At 50.4% G+C, this 21474-nt stretch overlaps 5 protein-coding genes across 5 annotated transcripts; 3 read left to right on the forward strand and 2 right to left on the reverse strand.

Annotated features, from left to right (window-relative positions):
• Window positions 1–335: 335 nt before the first annotated feature.
• Window positions 336–1568, reverse strand: N7510_004154 (C-terminal binding protein; the record flags this gene model as incomplete). The annotated part of the gene is made up of 4 exons (XM_056976080.1): window positions 336–1054; window positions 1126–1208; window positions 1262–1473; window positions 1521–1568. 4 exons carry the CDS (start codon window positions 1566–1568, stop codon window positions 336–338), a joined length of 1062 nt encoding a protein of 353 aa, XP_056836036.1.
• Window positions 1569–2344: 776 nt separating this feature from the next.
• N7510_004155 (uncharacterized protein) lies at window positions 2345–3454 on the forward strand (the record flags this gene model as incomplete). The annotated part of the gene is made up of 1 exon (XM_056976081.1): window positions 2345–3454. One exon carries the CDS (start codon window positions 2345–2347, stop codon window positions 3452–3454), a length of 1110 nt encoding a protein of 369 aa, XP_056836037.1.
• Window positions 3455–3646: 192 nt separating this feature from the next.
• Window positions 3647–12758, reverse strand: atmA (DNA-binding protein kinase TEL1; the record flags this gene model as incomplete). Its single annotated transcript, XM_056976082.1, has 7 exons — window positions 3647–4636; window positions 4690–5751; window positions 5808–6198; window positions 6255–11105; window positions 11164–12519; window positions 12586–12628; window positions 12680–12758. 7 exons carry the CDS (start codon window positions 12756–12758, stop codon window positions 3647–3649), a joined length of 8772 nt encoding a protein of 2923 aa, XP_056836038.1.
• A 246-nt stretch (window positions 12759–13004) lies between these two features.
• N7510_004157 (nuclear pore complex Nup192/Nup205 family protein) lies at window positions 13005–18262 on the forward strand (the record flags this gene model as incomplete). Its single annotated transcript, XM_056976083.1, has 5 exons — window positions 13005–13188; window positions 13282–17628; window positions 17691–17846; window positions 17892–18160; window positions 18212–18262. The coding sequence occupies 5 exons, from the start codon at window positions 13005–13007 to the stop codon at window positions 18260–18262; spliced, it is 5007 nt and encodes a 1668-aa protein (XP_056836039.1).
• A 253-nt stretch (window positions 18263–18515) lies between these two features.
• N7510_004158 (cullin family protein) lies at window positions 18516–21375 on the forward strand (the record flags this gene model as incomplete). The annotated part of the gene is made up of 5 exons (XM_056976084.1): window positions 18516–19217; window positions 19272–20352; window positions 20405–20830; window positions 20891–21251; window positions 21315–21375. 5 exons carry the CDS (start codon window positions 18516–18518, stop codon window positions 21373–21375), a joined length of 2631 nt encoding a protein of 876 aa, XP_056836040.1.
• Between the last annotated feature and the right edge of the window lie 99 nt (window positions 21376–21474).

Here is a 21474-nt window from a genome sequence, read left to right on the forward strand (position 1 = left end):
GTTGCCGTTTATTGAAGAGCGATGGTATTCTCGGTCTGAGACACGGAGCGCAACAATGACACGTTTTCTGGAAATGCCACGAATGCCAGAACGGCGGTCAAGCCTCAACCACAACCCTGGTGTGGTGTAAATATTGATCCCCAGAAGCTGCTAAAATCATGCAATTGGGGCTGTTTAGATCATATGGAAAAATTTCCCCCTCAGAGTTTTTCATAATGCCGGCGCTACGGATCGAAGTGGCCGACATATATATCTCAGCTCCCACCCTGTGGCCTTATCCATCTCACAACCACTCTATCCTCACTTATTAAAACACAACTGTTAACCTGTGATCTCTAGGCCATGTCCAGAGTGATCACGTTGCTTTGGCCTCCATCAATCAACACGTCCCTCATGGTCTCAATACTCTTGACTCTGATTTCGTCAAAGCCTTCGGGGCTGTAGAAGGCAGTATGGCAGGTCAACACCAACCGTCCGGTCAACCAATCCTCATTCTTCCGGTAAGCGCGGATAAGCGGGTGCACCCTGTCTTCAGGGATTGGCTCTTCGGGCAAGACATCCAAGCCAGCGCCTGATAGGATCCCCTCCCTCAGGGATCTTTCAACGGCATTCAGCCTCAAAACCTCTCCACGGCTTGTGTTCACCAAGATTGAGCCCTTCGGCATCAAACTCAACAGGTCCCACCCGATCATTTCGCGGGTTTCATGTGTGCAAGAGCAGTGGATGCTCAGGGTAGTGCTGCGGCGAAAGAGCTCTTTGATGTCCTTAACACGCTCGATATTGTAGGTTTTGTCGAATCCATTTGGGACATAGGGATCGTAGAATATGACTCGCCAACCAAATGCCTTTGCCCGAAGAGCTGCAGCTGTACCTATACGACCCAATCCGAGGACACCAAAAGTGGCACCTTGTAACCGTGCCACTAGGGGGGTATCGACTACCATCCAGGGCTTGACATGGGGCTCACGCTGGAGGTCATGGTGGAGCAGAATACCGCGGCGAAGTGATAGGGCCAAGCCCAGGGCATGATCTGCAATTTCGGATGTCCCGTAGTCTAAAAGGATGTCGGCACAAATTAATATTCAACTCTGCGGCAAGAAAAAGGACTATGGAGGGAAGGCGAACCAGGAACGTTGCACACCGTTACTCCTCGCTTGGCCAGAGCAACGCGGTCCAAACGATCGTAACCAACTCCCATCCTAACGATGCTGTGAAGGAGTCAGCATTTTCCAATGAGGACTTGGCCAATGATCACACTTACACCTTGAGCTGCGGAAATAGGGCTAGGTCTTCCGCTGTGAAACGCATCTTGAGCGTCAGAATTCCGTCGACCTTTTGTCTTAGGTCTTCAGGGACTGCGGACCATGGCTTAGGTGATGGGGCACCTGTGGGGAAAAGGTCCAATTGAAGGTAATTGATCGTGCAAGGCCCCGGAAGATTTGAGCGCAAGATCTCTTGCTCGACAGCATCATCCTAGGAAGATGTCAGTGACATGCAGCGGACTGGTACGAGTGACCTACAGAGTAGAGTCCATCCGCCTGGATAATTGTATACGCCGTTTCAGCCATGTTGATCGTTTGTCAGGTCAGAAATATGGAATGAGTTGTGAACACGGTTTTAAGCAGAGGATGAAGCCCCAAAATGTTCTCTATCAAGCCACTGGCCTTTACCTCACAACTTGACGGTGGATAATGTCGCACTGCACCTTGTTCTTAAGGTCAAACTGGACAATTTACTGTCATCAAAACTTTACAATGTTCAAATTGTCCTTAATATCCCACCTAGTCAGGAGAATCCAACTACCCCGCCCCCAAATGGAGCTATGCTGTCGGCCAGACCACCGACTTCGGGTTTACTCCGAGAACAACGTACTCCGATTCGGCCGGATACCCGCCCATAGACAACTAGATTGGACGAGACGAGAGGAATATCTTTATTAAAGTATAAGGGGCTGTATTTTTATTTAGTTTGTCTTGATTAAATTTTTTTTTGAAAGTTGAGAGTTTGGATCAAACTTACATCGCGGCTCTCACCAGGAGACCTGTCATTGTTCAATTTCAATACGCGAGAATGAGGCCCATTCAGTACTTAGATGGATAGAGCTACTAAAATGTGGCTAAAATCTCGGACAAGAATAAAATAAAATAATGCTGATGGCGCGTGAAAAATGTCCACATCAAGTATGAGTTGGTCGGACAACCGATCAACTTCGGCTTTTACCGTTCATTTGGCAGACGCTTCTCCCGGGATTTATTCGGTCCACATCACCTCCCACAGAAATTGCCTACAGTCTCTCGCCGTCAATAATAGATCAGAGAACGATTGACAGCGTATCCTGCGCAACATGGCAGCTGTCAGCCAACCCGAAACCCTTCCCTTATACCCCGGGGAGGTTTTGGAAACCATTGCCGGCTTTCCGACGATTTATCATTATCAACCAGCCGAAAACCCGGAGGCCGCAGAAGCATCGAAACCACTTGTCGTCTGCATTCCAGGGGCATTACACTCAGCTCGCATTTTCTATGGCGGACATCAGGGATACCGCCCAGATGACTTTCTGGCCTACTGGCTCAGCAAACTCGGGTTTGGGGTACTGTCCTTATCGTACCCCATCGAGACGACTTCCCTGATGATGCCACTGACGGCCGCGAGGTTCAGACTCCAGGATTGGGGCCGGCAGGCTGCGACAACCACCAGAAAAGTCATGGATCAGAAGTCTCTGGCCACTCGATCCGTGATCCTGCTCTCGTGGAGTATGGCCGGCAGGATGGTTGTTCCTTTCAACATCGCAGCCAAGGAATTAGGCCTGGACGTGAAGCAGATGATCAGTCTTGCGGCGACACCGGGCATGTCGAGCATTCGACCTGTTTCACCTGGAATTATCTGCACCCCCGCGGGCTATTTTAACATTCCACCACGCCTTGAAAACTTCTACGATCAAGTGAACGCCATGAAGCCCTTGAACAACAACCTGGAAACGATACCTCGTGAGATATACCTGCGAGAGTACCTCGGAGGAACGCCGATCAACTTAATTGGCCTGCGACTCAAGTATGACGGGAGTGGAGCCTTTGTCCGAGACGAAAAGACCCATGAAGAGGACTCTCAAGTGTTTGACATGGCCAATACCCCGTTCATCTCGGCCATTTCCCACCTTGATATCGAAGACGCTAGTCATGCCCTTGGAGACAAGGCAGCCTGGGGCTTTCTCCTGACATACAAATTGGAAAGCATGATCGGGAAACAAGGACTCGCGAAGATCAAAGGAACGCTTAAGTGGCCTCAGATTTTGGATCTTGTACACTCGGCACCTGCGAGGTTGATTGCGTATATCGATGGCAACCACTTCTTCTTTGTCGGCCAGACCAGTGCCCGAAAAACTGCCGATATTATAGCCAAGCTGTTGGAAGAGGGGACATCCATTCAGAATGAGCTATCTGCGCTATTAGCCTAATTTAATTGATCAATTAAAGCCCGTATGTGCTATGGATCAAACCAATACAAGAAAAATTGTGGTATTTTAGAAAAATTAAAGTCTATTTGACACTTTACATATGTCCAAAAGACACTTTCGATGTATCGACAGCCGGATATGCATCACGCGTACGACGCCCAACCTGTGGAGAGACAGGTTTGATTAGTGATGTTACACTGTTGCAACGATATCGAGATACATACCACAATAGAGCAGAGCAAGGTTCTTCTCGTCTGTTGCCTGTTGAATCAATTCGTTGACAGTGGCTGTGACGCTCAGCGTTTTACTCAATTTCTTCGCAACTACCGTCAAGGCGCGATCGGCCTCGCCCGGCTCATTCGCCGAGGATTTATCCTCTGTGCCGGGGAGAACAGGCGGCCCGTCACCTGCCTCCTGGTTATCCTGGATTTTCTTCATCCGCAGAGGAGATACAGTCCAGCTGTACAATGGATCATAGCGAAGAACGTCGAGGATGGTCATGATGCTGTACGACTCTTGCCGCAGTGCCTCCAGTGTGAATTCACAGCAACGCCGGAAGATACCTTCAGTCTTGGTGATACCGAAACCATCGACCAGGTCCCGAGTCAATCGAAACGGCACCACTTCAGGGACGGGCAGAATCCGCCCTTGTTCAAACGCTACTCCCAGGTCGATGTGCACCACCTCTCCAGTTTTCTCGTCCAAGAGGATATTATGCCCATGTCGGTCACCCAGTCCGAGTACATGACCCAAGATGGAAATAGCAGCTGTGCTTCGTGTGTACGCCAGCCGCTTGCTGAACCAGTCATCTGGATTATTAAACTTCTCCATAAAAAAATATTTCATCACTGGGTTGAAGTGTTCCGTGACCGACCGGTAGGTCCTGACGCGTTGCTCAAAGGATCTGGTCTGTACGTCGGAGATCTTTTTGCGACAGCTACTGGGTTTCATGTCCTTTGGGAAATATCGCTGATGCGCGGGCATCAGGAAGTCGTGCAAGGGCATGGTGTTTGGAACGAATTCGATGATCCCAGCATTGGACGTTAGCGGAAGGACCTTGTAAGTTCTGATGCCCAATTTTCGCTGTCGAGTAGGCTGGTGGTCCTTCAAGAGACTGCTAACTTGCTCAAACACCTGCTCCATGATGGCGTCTTGGCGCAGATCGTCATTCCCTCCTTTGTACTATATAATATTTAGCGTCATTTTCGAAGCATAATTGTTAGGTTCAGTCTTACCAGCTGCTTGTACTGCACGCCGTCACTGGCAACGGCAGTCACAATCTTCGGTGCACTGACTCCTGACGCAATGGTGAAATGAGAGTGAAACTTGACAATGATGGGTACACGGCTGTAGTCACAGTCGGCGCGAAGGTCGATTTTCATAGTTGGCGGTGGCAACTTGTAGGTAACAACATCTTGCCCAAGACGTTGGCCGGTGGAAAGGGACTCGAGCGAAACTTTGGCACCGCTTTTGAACTTGGCATTTGGTCTGTCGACAGCAAAACGGACATAGCTGATGTTCACATTGTGAACAGCGACCCACGTTGGTCCTATGCCTTTATCATTCTTCAAACGTTCAACCAACTGATTAGCAGCACGGTACCGGGAATGAGACGACGGGTCTTTGCCTCCCTTGGATTTGCTGCTGGCAAATATCTGATACATGCCGTGGAAAGGATGCTCTGCACAGATCCTGAACACCAGCCCAGTGAGTAACGACTGGAAACCATCGGAGACATCGAGTAGGCGAGATGACAACTGATTCATCAACGGTGCAAACTTCCGACTAGGCACATCTTTGAGATACCTGGCGACGGCTGCGTTGGCGGTTTCACTGTCGGACTTGTCGAGCCAAAGGGCACAGAATCGGAGAACGTCATTATTGTAGGCGTCGCTTTCCCTCAAACAAAGGAGGTAGTTTTCAAGGCACTGCTGGAGGAATGCCTCACGGCTCCGGTGTAATCTTTGATACTCACGGTCGTCAAGATCAAACCATTGCTTCGCTTTGGCCCGGTATATCTTCAATGACTCCTTCTCTTTACCCTCAGCAGTCTTTAGCATATCTTCAAGGCCAAGAACTTCCTTTTCTTTGCGGTTGCGTAGTTCCTTGACACGCTTGAAGTCCTCCAATCCGTCTGGGTTGAGGAGTTGTTGATCACAGAAGGTGGCAAAACCATGATAGACGCGACCAGCCTCTTCACCCTCCGACTTCCCTTTGAGCTCTTTAACTGCAGGGTATAGGTACTCTTGAAGGATTAAATCTGGTTTCTCCAGCCGCGCTTCTGCGACATGGTGGCCCTGGTAAGAATGTTAGGCAAAAGAATAAAACGGACTACAGCACACAAAATTCTCACCAGTGTTACAAGCAATTCAGAACGACTGAGAGCAATTGCTTGCTTGTGAAGGTCTCCGTTGCCTTTTAAATGTTGGAGCATTCGGATGGACGCAGTCATCTCACCCTGGTCCCAAAGAACATTAGCCAGGTCGAATTCCGCAACACCTTCAATGTTCATGCCCAGTTCCACACAACGACCAGCAAGCTTTGACAGACTGATGGCAGACTTCAATGATGCTTGAGAAACGCCATGGCTGCGGGTGATCTCCAGTGACTGTCGAATAACCTTCACTTCTAAGAGTTGAGAGTCCCGAGAGCCTAAACTCATGGATGACTGTAGATAGTCATGTTTTCTTATTGATGAAAACAGCGCTTCATGCCAACTCAAAATCTCTCCCACTTCATGGTAGCTGATTTTATTAGAACGCAATCGAAATTCCACCAAGGTAACAGGGCCAGGACTAACCTCTCGATTTTTAACCAAGTATTTCTGCCCATTATTTTCTTCCACTCCTCTTCCATTGCCTCGGACGATGACGAGTGTAGAACATCACTCATCTCCGTCATTATGCCCAGCGCTCTCATTGCAGACCGCATTTGAATTGCGGACCGGCTTTTATTCAGAAGAGAGTCAAGGGTTGTTAATAGACACTCGTCAATGGTGCCAAAGACCTCTGTTAGAGATCCCGACATGTTCAAGCTTTGAAAAGCCCGGAAGACGGCTGCCGACGACGATGAGTCCAAAGGGGAGACAGGAATATCCCATTTCTGAAGGCTTGTTGCTGCCTGTAGCATGCTGTCGGAGGAGACAGATGTATGTTCTACACCACCAGAAGCAGAGAGCATGGTGTTCGCGATTCCTTGGAGATTGGTTGCATTTAAAGCTTTCACCACCCCAAACGAATTTGCTGTATCCGACATCTGAATCTCACTGTCGTACTGTGCGCTCTGAAACAAAAGATTTTTCAGACCCGAGCTTTCGTACTCCAACCTCTCCATCACAGTGGATAGGGAAGAGCTTTGTTGAACGCCATAAAACAAGTCCGGATCATCTATGTTTTTGAAAACTTCATGCAGAAGTTCGTACGGAGGCTCAAACTTTGCAAAAGATGAGCGTCGGGAACCTGAGATAACCCGGGATGCTTGAATCTCAAGAAACAGCAGAGATGTCTTGTGCAGACCGCATCTGTGTGCGGCTGATGACGATTCTCCGAAGTCGATGTCCAGCCAATGGTCTCGTTCGACTATAGTAGATTCGTCGGGCTTGGGCTGATTGCGCAGATACAGGATACAACTGATCACAAGCTGTGCATGGGGCACTGTGCTTTCATCCACCTTGCACAATATGCGTTTGAATAAATCCGAAATGGTCTGTCGGATGATCCCTCTCTCGTCAGCCTCTGCAAGAAGCACACCGTGGACAATGTATGGCAATAGCCGCACGGCTAGGCTGGGGATCACGTTGAGAATCTTGCACAGGGATCCAATGACCGGGTGGTTTAGCGCGGCGTTGCACAGAAACAAGGCAACATTACGTGCCCAATCAGTGATAGAGAGCTCTGATGCGTCTGGAGGTGTATTGTTACATCTTTCCAGCTCTGAGAGCGAGAGTGATATGGCAGGGCAGTGGTAAGGGCTCCAAATAAGAGTCTTCATCAAGGTCTCTCCGATGACATCTTCATATTGTTGGAACTCGTTTTGTTCTGTAACGCCGCTGATGATAAGCTGCAACGTATGCTCAACCAACCCAGCTTCTGGATGGGCTTGTCCATGTAGCATATCGCACAGCACTTGAAGGATGCTCCCATTGGACTGGAGGAAAACATCGGGCAATAAACAGCTTTCAGGCACTTCGAACAACGAAAGATCCTGCTCTCGAAGTAACAACTGGCTTATTTTGCCTGTGGTGGCGAAAGATCTCCCAAAGGTTCGGGCTGCCCACAGTCGATATCCAACACCCCCGTTGAAGTTGTGAAGAGTATGCCAGACAGAAACAATGTGAGAGGCAGAGTCGACCAGGTCATCCGAATCCTCAACGCTGCTATCAGGCACGCGGTTGAAATCTGGGCACAGCAACGATAGAACTACATCGGCTATTGGTTTGCTCAGCAAGGAATGCTCAGAGTCTCGGTCGTTGAGCACTGCGAGAACTAGCCCCTTCTCGCTCTGGGAGTTCGATAGTTTCCCTGCTGTTGAGTATTGTTGAGCTAGGCTCACCAACCGAGTAAACGATTCCTGAATTTCAGAAGTCCAAGCTGGGGAACAACAGTTTCCCAGAAACCCAGAGAGCCATTGGTGAAAATCTCGAGAGATCGATAGCACTGTTTTGAACTGGCTGTCCTGGGTCGTACTTTCGGGTGATGACAAGAACAGTTTCCGCAGTGTGACTAAAATGGAGACAGCGATTCCAACGGTAAACCCAGGCCTTGTCATCAAGTAAGCCTTTCCAGACTCAAGGAGATACCAAATGATTCCAAGGGCATCTTCCGAGCAATGAACATCGGCGAGGAAGGGCCGGAGAGCATGAAGGGCCATCTCAAACGGGTAATCCCGGAGCATGACGGGACCAGCCACGCAGACTAGGATTCTGATTTTCCTAATGACAGAGCATGCATGAAGAGAGCCAAGAGCAGGATGAATTGATTCGAAAAGCGAGCGACAGACAAACGAGGCCAGCGTAGGTGTCCATATTTGCTCAAGCTCAAATCCAGTGCGTTTGCATAGAAACTCGAGTTCATCCAGTAGATATCGTGCTCTGAATGATGGTTGCTGATTTGCTGGCAGAACACTGTGCGACGAACTTTTGCTGGCTATGATTGATTGGATTTCAAGCGCATACCGGAAACTATCTCGCTTTGAAAATGCTCTCTCGATTTGATCGTAGTGGTCAAGTGATTTGAAGAGAATTGCAATGATCCGAGGAAACTGATTCTCGATCTCTGCCATAAACCCGTCCGCGCCAAGCAATTTTCTCAGCCGAATCTCCACCCCTTTGGGCTGGCTGCCATGGCCTGGAGGGGTACTGATATCTCGTGCGATGCTATATGCTTCAGCTCGGTAGAAAGATGCCCTCAAAAGGTCAAGATGGGGTTTCCCGAGGTATTGGCCAAGCTCAGATGTATCTTGATCTTTGCCGCGCATAATCATTTGGCCCACAATCTCATCAGTTGCATCATTTAGCATATCCTTCAGGCTGAGATACCCAAAGATACTGAAAGGCATAGACATAACTGTCTGCGTTTCGGTCCAAGTATAGAGTATCTGAGAAGAGAAAAGCCGGAAGAGCTCTCTTGCGTCTTGCAGGCCAAGATTTTGGGAGACGAACTTCATGCATTTTCCAGCATACCACAGAGATGCTGGCACTTGAGCGGGTGTCTCGAACATATGGTAGATACTTCTGCGAAGTAATGTATGCCATTCGGAGGCAAGACGCGACAGCACAAACAAGCGGAGTGCAATTCCTTCAACCCAGTCTGGGTCTCTAGGCAGGCTCTCCAGCACATCATTAAAAATGGCGTCATGATCTTTCAGAATGTAGCGCTGGAATAGGCTAGGAATAAAGCTTGCTGTGCTGAACTTGACTTGGATATCCCCATCCTGGAGAATGGTAAATAGGGAGGTGCGCGGCGAAGGGAGACCTTGGTCACTGCCATAAGATGGACGTGAAGCAAGGATCATTCGGATAAGGCCAGTCAACGCAACGGAGACTTTAGGCGATGCTTTTTTGCGGGTCACGAGCACGTCCATGAACCAATTGTACAAGTCCATGGCTGACTCGCTAAGGTTGTCATTCTGCTCGCCTGTCCAGGAATCAACAAAGCTAGCCATCATTTGGATGCAAAGACATAGAGAAGTTTCACATCGCTCCATCTCGTAGGATTGTAAACACTTCTCACCCAGGTCTTCGAGAATGTTGAGTAGACCAAGCCGGTTCATGTTTGAGCAAGCTCGATAGACTTCGGGCAATATATTGTGGGTAGCCAGGAGATCCGATTCATCAAGGCTGACCAGATAATCAAGGAGAGATAAACTGGCCAAAGGCTCAGAGGATTCATTTTCGACAGAGGATCTCAGGAGTATAGACAAGTGAACAGTCATACGACGTTGAAATGAAGCGGCATCATTAAGCAATGGCAGCGATTCCCTGTTCAAGGCCACAATAGACTCATCTGGAGATGCTTGGTCCCTCGTGGCTATTAATCGATCATCCAAATCCATCAAATCCTTTGACGGAGAATCCTTTTTATGGCTCTGTCGAATGTCTTCCAGTATCTCAGCAAGTGGAGCGAAGAGTGCGCAAAGATTCACTCGCAGGACCGTGTGGGAACTGGAGAGGCCGAAGGGACCAAGAAGCGCAGGTAGAAGCTCTAGGCAAGGCTGGGTGAAATTTTCGTCGCGAGACGCCAAATACGTGCATATAGAGGTCCAGAGCTGTTGCGAATTCTGTTGCAAACCTTGTACTCGAGAGTCAAGTTGATCTGGAAGACAGGATACATACATCGCAGTCACTATGCAAAAAGAACACAGTACCTGCAAGACGTCTGGAGTAATATGATGTGATCTGTCTTCAGTCATGGCCTCCCAGGCTTGTATGAACGTCTCAGATTTGACTCGTAAGAGATCTAAAACCACTGTATCATCGGGATCTCGTCGAGCAGATGGCTGCCAGAATGTTGCTGCCTTCAGCTCCCACGGATCAACATGATCCATAATGCCTCTGGTATCGAACAGATAGTCCAGTAACTGTCGGTTCTCATGGAAGAAGTACCAATTTCTAGCCACAAGACCAGTCAATCCTTTAACCTGGGAGTGTGGGACTGTAAAGGGCCGATTTGTACAAGCCAACAACAGACTCAGCAGTTCAAGAGGCCTAGCAAACGAGGCAATTTGAGCCGTTTGAACTCGATCTGTCATCGTACCTGAAATTTTGTTGTCAACACCTGTAAGGAGGGCAAGGATGGACATGAGTACTATACCGATTGTCCAAACTTCTCTCAACCAACTACAGATCTGCTTCGATGCATCTTGCGTCGCTCCTGGATTCAGCTGGTTCCTCATCCGGGCCACTAATGTCCACAGGCTCAAGGAGGCATCGGATATTGCGGAGGGGCCGTTCAAGCTGGCAGAAGATAACATTGAGCGCACCGTTTCTGTCACAACAGAATGTTCCAACAGGTCACATTGGAGAATTGAGCTCATGAGGTGGCACGCAGCCCTAGAAGTAATGGCAGAAGAGAATGCGCGGGCCGTGAGACTCAAAACCCTTGGCCAGCAGACTTTGAAAGCCGGCAACTTCGCATCTTGACCACTTGCAATGCTGGTGGTGGACACCGATTTAGTTGGGAGTATATGTTTTTAGAAACGGGCATACATACCTTTCCAGCGCCACCATTGTCCATGAGGAGACGGCACTGTTGCCATCTAGGATGTTGAGAACAAGCCGTTGGAGGAAAGACTCCTTCGTCTCAAGATCGATCTCCGCCTCGAGGAAAGGAGTCAGCTGTAGAGCACAGATTCTTCTTGAGCCTGTTGCAGAAACCGAGTCTCTGAACACATCGTCTATCCCAGAATTCATGCGCTGTCTCTTGATGGGGGCCTCGCTGGCGGAGTCCCCGGCGGAAAGGTGAGCAGTGACGGCTTTTGACAACTTCAACAATTTGGCGATAGCCCAGACGACCGTCCAATTATGTTCGGATCTGCTATTTCCAAGGCATGGCCCATAGATCTGTTGTACCTGCGGCGAGTCTCTGGGGTAGAATATTGACTCATCGAGCTGGAGGACATCTTTTTCGGATCGCCTCACATATTCAGAGTACAGCGTTTCAGCCAACCCTTCAATTGAGCGTGCTAGTTGGTCAGAGGGTTCCTTCTGGGCCGTGTCCCCCAGCGCTACTATGCACAGCATCAAGTTGACAAGTAGCTCATCCTTCAGGCCATGGTGCTTGGTCGTGGCCCACAATTGTCGGACTACTGGGATCAGGCCCAACAGAGATGACCGGGCAAGTTCGCACTGATCGAACAACACCTTGGAAATGACTGTATTAATGCTATTGAATGCAAGTTGCTGCGCGTTTCCTGTCATGACCGAGGCAGACTTGACGAAGTCCGCCAGTCCGCGAAGGATGTTCTCGGCGGATGCATGGATGGGAGCATTGGAGCTCGTGGTCAGAAGTTGAATACACACTACAACTTCTCCGATGGCATTTCTATCGCCCACGTACTTTTCTCTGGGGGTGGGAGCGGGTGTCGCCCTCGATGGAGTTGAATGGCTGTCACCGGCATCCAGAGGGTCTTCAGCGGCAGATCGACGTCCACTTCGAAGACTGAGTTGGCTCTCCTCCGTGCCTGGAATGCTAATACCCACGAGACAGAATTCTATGAGTTTTTCCCACTCTGCGTCGCCAAGGTGTTCCGTGTGAGGGCGGTAGCGGAGGATTGCGGACAAGCATTTGGTATAGTCCACGCTGAGAGGCTCCCACAAACCTTCTCCTGGGAGCGGAATCGTCTCCGTGATGTGATCAATGATCGCTCGGACGGATTTGGTGCGTAGGTTTCGCAGAAACACATCGACCGCTGTCCGAACAACCGACGCACATGTTGACAGCCGAGTTGTAGACGAGCTCTTTAAGGTAGCCGACCGTTGAGCACGGTTATAGGCTGATCTCTCAACCGCAATAAACCGGAATAGGGACTCGAAGATCTTGTGGCAGGCCTTGTCGTTTAATGTTCGTCTAAAACGATAGCATCGCTGGTCAGTACTTGGGCACAACACTCTAGGTGTGCTGGATGGTGCGTACAACTTGGAGCTCTGTTTATTTTGCTGAAGAATATGCTTCAAGTCTAGCATGGGTGTTAGCAGTAATCGCATCAAGGACTCGAGCTCGGACAGACCTGCCAATCCATCAACACGCTCCTTCTGCTTTTCCGAAGTGATTGCTGTAATTGCTTTGTCCAAAAAGACCTCGCCCATAGTGTGCTATCGCGTTGGGCTTCACCTCACCCATGGCGCACTCGATTGGGCATTATTGTTTTGGGAGTTGTTTATTTGACGAAGTGAGCTCCCGAAAGGGAAGGCCTCTTGATCAGGGCGGTGGGCGCGGATACCTCAGGCAGCCACCTGCCTCATCATATCTCTGGCAGAAACGCGAAAGATCCAAACACACCGGCTTCTTCCCTTCCCTTCCTCCACCATCCCTCACTTGCAGAGAGCTCTGCCATGGAGCTTCAAGATAACCTGGCGGGCCTTCGTGGCCTCTACCAGGATCTTTCTGCTCTCTCGAGCTCCTCTTTTCTAAACATCGAACGCCTCTGCGTCGAACTGGAAACGCATATCGAGGATTTCAGGAAGCTCCTTGACAAGCCCGGGAAAAACAATGCCAGCCGGCAAACCGTCCTCTCCGGTGGGTAATATCGTATTTGAAGACCCGTCCGGGCTCTTGTTGCTCTTCTTTGGGCCTGAAATGGGTGACTGACATCGGATGCGACAATTCTAGGAAAGGTCACTATTGCGGACGTGGAGTATTCGATCAACCAGGACTTCCAGCAGGGATCGCTACAGCTGGCCGATGCCTTGAATATCGATGAATTGGAAGCAGCCATAATGTTTTTGGCTGCCCAGGAAGATTCGCAAGTGCTGGACAGGCCCCCTCTCATTACCGCCATCATGCGATTCCACGAACGCCGCCACTTTTTGCTGGAATGTCTACGTCTTATCTTCAGAGAGTCATTCGAGGTAGAGCGAGAAATGACACAGGTTATTATGCAGGAGACACTGGCGCATATTTTGGAGATCAAAAACAGTCCGTTGCGAAATGCGTCGCTGTTCGCACGGAAGGGGATGGACTCCATGGTGGACATTGAGAAATGGTTGTCCCTTCTGGGCGATCAAGTTCAAAAAGCCTCTGTTGTCGGCCAGGAGGAGGATCGCGACATCATGGAAGCCATCGAATATCAGCGTCACAGCTTGCAGCAACAGCACGAGTCGCTTGGTGCCATTCTTTACTATCTTTTCAAGGGTACCTACACGAGTCCAGAAGATTTCCGGCTTTTAATCTCTCAGTTGAAAAAGCTGGAACGGTTCGACAGTTTACTGATCCACTATCTTCCTGTCACGATTGCATCTTTTGTCCAACATGGTTCTCCAGAGGGATCAGGCGCAAATGATGCCCGGAGTCTTCACCCAGTCGTCACCTCATCCACGGATGGCCAGGGATGGAAAATTCCACATTTTCATGCTGCAATTATCGCTCTGTGGCTGTCTGTTTACAGCGGGTGGTATTTTGATATGGGGCCAACCTCTCCCCATCAAGGTGTCGATCCCGAGGCGGAAGCTGAAGAGCGAACGAGACTGTTCATGTCCTCTCTCGACGATGGCGCCCTTGACTTCATGCTTGCGATTTGTTCCGGAGTCAACAACGAAGAATGGGCTGATCCAGCACGGAGCGAACTGGTGACTCTCCTGTTGCGAGAGAGTATCGTGCCGTTGCCCGAGTCAGAAGCTTGTTCTCCATACATGAAACAGCTTCTGATGGAGAACTTTGAGGTCTTCGTGGAGTCGTGCATTGCGAACATGCCCGATGCCGTTCGGTTGCTCAAGTCAGAGGAGGACACTCAGCGATTGGACCAGATCACTGCTCTTCGAGATGGCCTGACATCCAGTCTTCACCGCGGCCTGGTGGAGGCGCGTACCCATCTTGAGTCTCTCTTGATGATTATGTCTTTCGCTTTTGAGGGCCGAGAGGATGCCGCCCAAGAGTTTTGGGCCGATCCCGATGGCAACCTCTACGGCTTCCTCCAGTGGGCTTCGAAACGACAAACAGTCCCTCGAGTAAGTGCATTTTGCGAGATGCTGTGCGCCATCTCCGGTGGCGAAGAAAATGCCGCTGCGGTACATCGATTCTTATCAGAAGAAGACAAATTTATGTCGTCGAAATTCAAGCGATCCACGTCAATGAATTGGACGCAAATGTTTGCAGAACTCCGTCTTTATGCAACTCGGGTCACGGAGAAGCCATCGAGTACGACCACCTCGGAAGGAGTATTACGCTCCAGAAAGCCGGAGCCTGTGGAGATGAGCGAACCGGAGAGCCCAGTCATGCTGACATGCTATCTTCGCCTAATGGGTCACTTGTGCAGGCAGAGCGGCACTATCCGAGACTGGATGCTGTTGAACCAGACATTCAGCGTGGTTAGCACCTTGCTGGCATTGTGCAGCGGGCCAATCCCGACCCATCTGCGGGCAACCACCTTCGCCACGCTTTCGGCCCTCATGACTGAGAGAACATCTGGAAATGGCAACGAAATGTGGCTCCACATCGACCAGTGGTTGTCCGGCGGAACTATGGGCGCTTCAGGTATGAGCAAGGTGCCATTGGTCTCCAATCCACCTGTATGGCACGAGCAACAGTCGCTCCAGAAAATTGGCGAGAGCTTTGATCAAACGAACGCGTTCGTTGTTCTTGTTAATTCTCTGGTAGCACCCACTTCTGATGTAACGGGCAACCCCTTATTCCTGCCCTTCCCGGACTCCCTCGGTGGGACCTATCGTATGCCTGGCATTGAACCCTACGTTGATTTCATATTGGGGCACGCGTTTTCTCGAAAAATTCAGGATCTCAACGATTATCAATCACGCATGTTGACTTATCATTGTCTGGATTTCGTGGTGTCGAGCCTGAGGACTTTCAACGAGGATCTTGTCACTGTCTTAAGTCAACCATCTGTTTCTTCTGAATCTACCACGAATGCATCGTCACTGGTTACTTACGTTCGTCTTCATCCATTTGCTCGGGTAATCGAATGGCTTTTCAATGAAGACGCTCTCAAGGCCTTGTTTGCGACTGCCAAGCAGGATGTTGCCGAAGTCGCACACGCATCCTCCGACTCGGTTTTGGTTCTCACCCTGCTCCGCAGTATTGAGGTAATGAACTTGGTCATGGATCTTCAGTCGACATACTTCAACATTGTTAGGCCGTTGATCAAGACCCAAGCCGGAGGTTCAAGAACGACCGTGGCGAACTCTTCTCTCGCTTCATTTGAAGATAGCGTGCTCAACAACCTGGCTCTGATACCAGCGCTGTGCCTCTACTGTGGAACCGGACACGAACAGCTTACAGTCACTTCTATGGCACTGCTGGAGAAGTTGACGAGCTCCCGAAAACTCAACAAGATGTCGTCACCCGAAATCACCAAATGGCAGTCGTCAAATAAGATCGTTGAGGTACTGGCTACTGAGGTTGATGTCGATAGCGTGTCACGTCCACTTGTATCGCAGATGGACCCCGACTCGAGAGAGTTAGACTTTGGCTCTCAATCGGCGGGTTATGTCATTAGAGAAAGCCTGCTGGCCCTCTTGAATAGCTGCCTCGGGATGATCACTGATCGGCCAACCGTGGCCCACCTTCTTCTCGGGTTCGACTGTGTCGGCAACATTCTTGATGTGTCGGCGGATGGTTTATTCGCGCACCAAATGTCGCTACTGCATGCAATCATTGGGTTCTTGCAGACTTATCCCAACGATGTAGATGGGAGCATTACATCGTGGATGGTGCACCTCAAGCGTATGGCTTTCGAGGTGCTTAAGCACCTGTGGTCGTCGAAGCTCGCATCCTTTTTCACACTCAGTGAGATGCGTGCCCAGGGTTTCCTGTTGAACATGTTTTCTGGCCAGCCCATAATCGGATCAAACACTCCATGGAACGGATTTCCCGTTGTAACCGAGGAATTCTGGCTCACCGATGCCACTTCCGCTTTGGCCGAATTCTTACTCTATCGCAGCCATTTATTTGCATATGCCGCGACCGAAATCCGTTCGGCAGCGAAGATTGGATCACCAACTCTTCAAGGAAACATTTTATCCACTCTACTTGGAAACTCGGTGCTGGACAACGGCGACTCCATTTCTAACCCCTCTGTGTTCGATCTCTTTGACTTCGCCGACCTGGATGTCGGACGCGAGTTCAGCTTGCCTCCACTATCCTTCCTTGACCAAATCGCTTTTGATGCCTGTGCAAAGCAGGAGGAAGAGTCTCTGGTGCTCTACAACGTCGCTGAGATGGAGGAGTTGATTCAAGTTCGGAAAGCAGAATTGTTTGCTAACGGCCCAGCGCGGCCCCAGGATGAAGAGCAATTTTTGGCCGAATCAGACAGCCTGAAAATGTTCATTCTTGCTACCAACCAAAGCCGTCGAATCCAACATAACCGGTTTTTGGCTCTCCGGTCCTGGACAGAGCTCATCACTACCATCATCAGTTGTTCCGCAATCGATGACGGAGGCCGGCCTACCTTCATCCTTCATTCCATTCAGTTGATCCTTCCCAAGCTTGAGACTGCTGTCGAGGCCGATCTTCCGGAAGCTATCGAATTGGCACGGTTGGCCGAAACACTGATCAGTCACCTTGCGTCCGACGTTTCCGCAACGCACGGCTCTCGGAGCGGAGATGTCATTGATGAGAAGCTCCATCAACTCTTCCAAATCTGTGCCCGGGGTATTCTGCTGGCGACTGGAAATGTGTCGCTGAGAGAAGTCCTCTACACTATCTGCGCGCAGTACATCACACGCATCGTCTCTTCAGACTCGGCCCACGAGAATCTACGGCGGCACAGTCAACAGGTCATCAAGACAGCCGGGCCTGGGCTTATCGAGACTATATGCGACGACGCATATACTGGGCAGGAGGCCTGCCGCGCATCCGCTCTGCTACTGCTGAACTGCCTGGCGGTCCTGGACAGCCGGACTGATTGTGTCTTGGCAGAGTTGGTCGCACAGTCCAACTATCTCAGCCTCTTTCTCGATGCGATCCGCTCTCTTCCATTGGAGCTGCGTGATGCGCAGGGAAGCGGTAAGTGTTTTGTGCTCTTGTGTTTTCGCATATTCAGGGTGCTAATTGCTACTTTTCTTTAGACACCTCTGTTCTGCTGGCTTATTACGAATCATTGTTGTCTCTACTTCAGCAGCTCTCACGCACCAAGAGCGGTGCCATCCATGTCCTCAAATCTGGTCTTTTTGAAGCGGTGCGGGACTCACAATTATTTGCGGCCGACCCGGACATTGGTATCGGTTAGTATTCCATCTCCGAGGCCTTGCCCTTACTGACACCACCAGACATCGACAATCCGGATGCCCTTCGAAAGTATTATGATCTCCTGCTCTCTGTCATCCGAGTGATTGTCTCTGCCGTGTTTTCTCGCGGGATCCACAACGAGCAGATCAAGGAGCAGACCCGTACATTCATGGCGGAGAATCGACCGTGCATGGTGGGCATCTTCAAGCGCTTCGCTCGGATCGGAGACACCAAAGCCGTCCACCAAGAAGCTCTCTGTGAATTGGTCAAGGCCTTTATGGTTCTTGTTGCCGCGACCGATTTCCTCGATGTGAGTTTGTCTCCTCGATTTCCATCGCTCGCTTTGACTGACGCATTGCAGTTTGAGGATCAAGAAGTGCAGCAATTTGTCCGACCGACGTTGTTCTCATGAGTTTAGGGGATTTAACGTGTACCATAGTAGCTGGAGTGTTGGTGGACTTGCTTTTTTCTACTTCGCGGAATCAATACACTGTGGATGTTTTGTAGTGAGCTCTTATCTTATCAGCGCCGCCAGCACAACGTAACCAACCTTGCGCTCGGCCCAATTCCCCTCACTTTCTCACTTCCTCCTCCTTCCGTCCGAATCCGGCCCATCTCGCCCTCAGATGCTGGATTGGCTCAATATAGGATCGTGCACCGGGTAGATGCAGCACAACTCGATCAAGAGAGGCGAAGAGCAGCGGAGCAGTAAGCGCAACTCGATCGGCAAGAGGAAGCTCTCCGATCAAGGGGAGCAGAGGACCATCTCCCAGCTTCTGTCTCAGCACTCCTCGCCCTCTCCCCAACAAGAGCCATCTCCCACCTCCAAGCGGTCCCGCCTGTCGCGCCCCTCCTCGTCCTCGTCATCCCACGCGGACTCCCTTGTCCCATCCTCGAAGATGTACAACTTTTCCGGATCTCCGCCCAAGAATGGCACCGCATTTGCTCGGGGCGTGCCTGCATCGGACTCTTCCATCAAATCCCAGGCATTCAGCGCAGCCACTCGCCAGAATAACGTCACTCCCCAGACCAGCACGAAGAAACTTGTGGTCAAGAACCTGCGGACTGGCTCCCGGTTGAACCAGGCGTCTTACTTTGACAAAGTCTGGTCGCAGCTTGATGCGGCCTTGTCGGCTATCTTTGATGGCAAGAAACCAGATATCTCATTGGAGGAGCTATATAAAGGGGCTGAGAATATGTGCCGTCAAGACCGGGCACCTCTTCTTGCCAAGAAGCTTCAGAACAGATGCAAAGAGCATGTGACTGGAAAGCTGCGCGAGAATCTTGTCACACGAGCCGGGGGTGGTAATGATGTCGATACGTTGCGGGCAGTATTCGAGGCGTGGTCAGCATGGCAATCGAGGCTGGTATGTGCCGAGCACTCTCACTAAAGTGTTCCTTAGCTGACCTTCCCTATACAGATCACTGTTCGCTGGATCTTCTATTACCTCGATCAATCGTTCCTTCTCCATTCTAAGGAGCATCCGGTGATACGTGACATGGGCTTGATTCAGTTCCGTTCCTACATATTCGCCGATCGCAGTCTGAAACCCAAGATCCTACAAGGTGCGTGCGACCTGATCGCTGCCGATCGGGGTGCAGAGACCAGCACTGTGGCTGATTCGACTTTGCTTCGAAATGCCATTGGATTGTTCCACGATCTTGATGTTTATACAAGTGGCTTTGAGCCACTCTTTGTCGCCCAATCACGGACCTTTATTTCCACATGGGCACAAAGGGAAGCATCAGGGTCCCTGCCCTCTTATGTCGAGAACAGCCACCGCCTGATTGCACAAGAGGTGGAACGATGCGGGTTATTCTCTCTCAATCGAAGCACGAAGCAAGAACTGTTCGGTATACTAGACGAGACACTGATCACCGAGCAAGAGGCGGTTCTCCTCCGCCAAGATGACATCGTCGGCTTAATGCGAGCAGGAAACAAGACCGCGTTGAAACAGCTCTACGGTCTTCTCGACCGGCGGGGTCATGGTACCAAGTTGAAGCCTGCTTTCAGCCGCTACATTGTCGACGAAGGCTCTAACATTGTGTTTGACGAAGAGAAAGAAGCTGATATGGTGGTCCGTCTACTCCAATTTAAAGAGCAGCTTGACGATATCTGGAAGGATGCATTCAATCGGAACGAAGATCTAGGTCACGTCTTACGTGAAGCATTTGGTAACTTCATGAATTTGAGCAAGAAGACAGCATCCACTGGCGGCACTGATAACGCCAAGACAGGCGAGATGATCGCCAAATACGTGGACAGATTGTTGAAGGGAGGCTGGAAAGTGCCGCCGGGACGCAAACCGGACGACGTGGCGCTGGCCGATGAGGATGCTGAAATTAATCGACAGCTCGATCAGGTGCTCGATCTTTTCCGTTTCGTGCAGGGAAAGGCTGTCTTTGAAGCATTCTACAAAAATGACCTCGCTCGGCGCTTACTGATGGGCCGCAGTGCCAGCGATGATGCAGAGAGAAGCATGTTGACTCGTCTGAGAACGGGTTCGTTCATCTCCTTTCCTTGTTATCCGGTGCTTTCTAATCTCTTTCCTAGAATGTGGGTCGAACTTCACCCAAAACCTTGAGTCGATGTTTAAGGACATGGGGGTGGCACACGACGAAATGAAAGCCTACAATTCGATGTACCGAGAGAAACGAGGCGCCCGCCCCCCGATAGATCTGCATGTCAACGTGATCTCAGCTGCGTCGTGGCCGAGCTATCCTGATGTTCCGGTGCAAATTCCGCCGATCATTTCTGAGGCTATTGGTAGCTTTGAGAATTTCTATCAGAGTAAACACACCGGCCGCAAATTGCACTGGAAACATCAGCTGGCGCACTGCCAACTTATCGCACGGTTCCCCAAGGGTCCCAGGGAGCTGGTAGTCAGCTCATTCCAGGCGATCGTGTTGCTTTTATTCAATGATGTCCCCAATGACGAGACCCTGCGGTACCCACAGATCCAGCAAGCGACTGGACTTTGTAAGTCCCCCCTGAACGAATGGGTGCGTGAGCTGGAGCCTCAACTGACCTGATCTGCAGCCGATGCGGAATTGACGCGGACTCTACAGTCTCTCGCGTGCGCCAAGTACCGGGTTCTGACCAAGCATCCCAAAGGCAGAGATGTCGCGTCGACAGACGAATTCTCCTACAACACCGGCTTTACAGATCTCAAGTATCGCATCAAGATCAATCAGATCCAGCTTAAAGAGACCAAAGAAGAGAACAAGACTACACACGAGCGTGTGGCAGCCGATCGACACTATGAGACTCAGGCGGCGATCGTGCGCATCATGAAGAGCCGCAAGACCATCAAGCACTCCGAGCTGATTGCAGAAGTGATCGAGGCGACCCGCAGTCGCGGCACTTTACAGCCCGCCGAGATTAAGACCAACATTGAGAAGTACGTGACTCGTCTTTCCCTCTCAAATCTACTGCATGGGGCTTCCCGCTAACCTCCTGACAGGTTGATTGAGAAGGACTACATGGAGCGCACAGAAAACAACCAGTACAACTATTTAGCTTAGATTGGCGCGTGAGATGCATGAACGGTGTGGTTACCATCTCGGGATTCGTCTCCGCATTCTCTGGAACCTTGTGAAGTAAAGCTTTCAGGATTGTGCTGT

The sequence above is a fragment of the Penicillium lagena genome (assembly GCF_028827675.1).
Source record: "Penicillium lagena strain IBT 129212 chromosome Unknown utg000002l_segment0_segment0, whole genome shotgun sequence".
Lineage (NCBI taxonomy): Eukaryota > Fungi > Ascomycota > Eurotiomycetes > Eurotiales > Aspergillaceae > Penicillium > Penicillium lagena.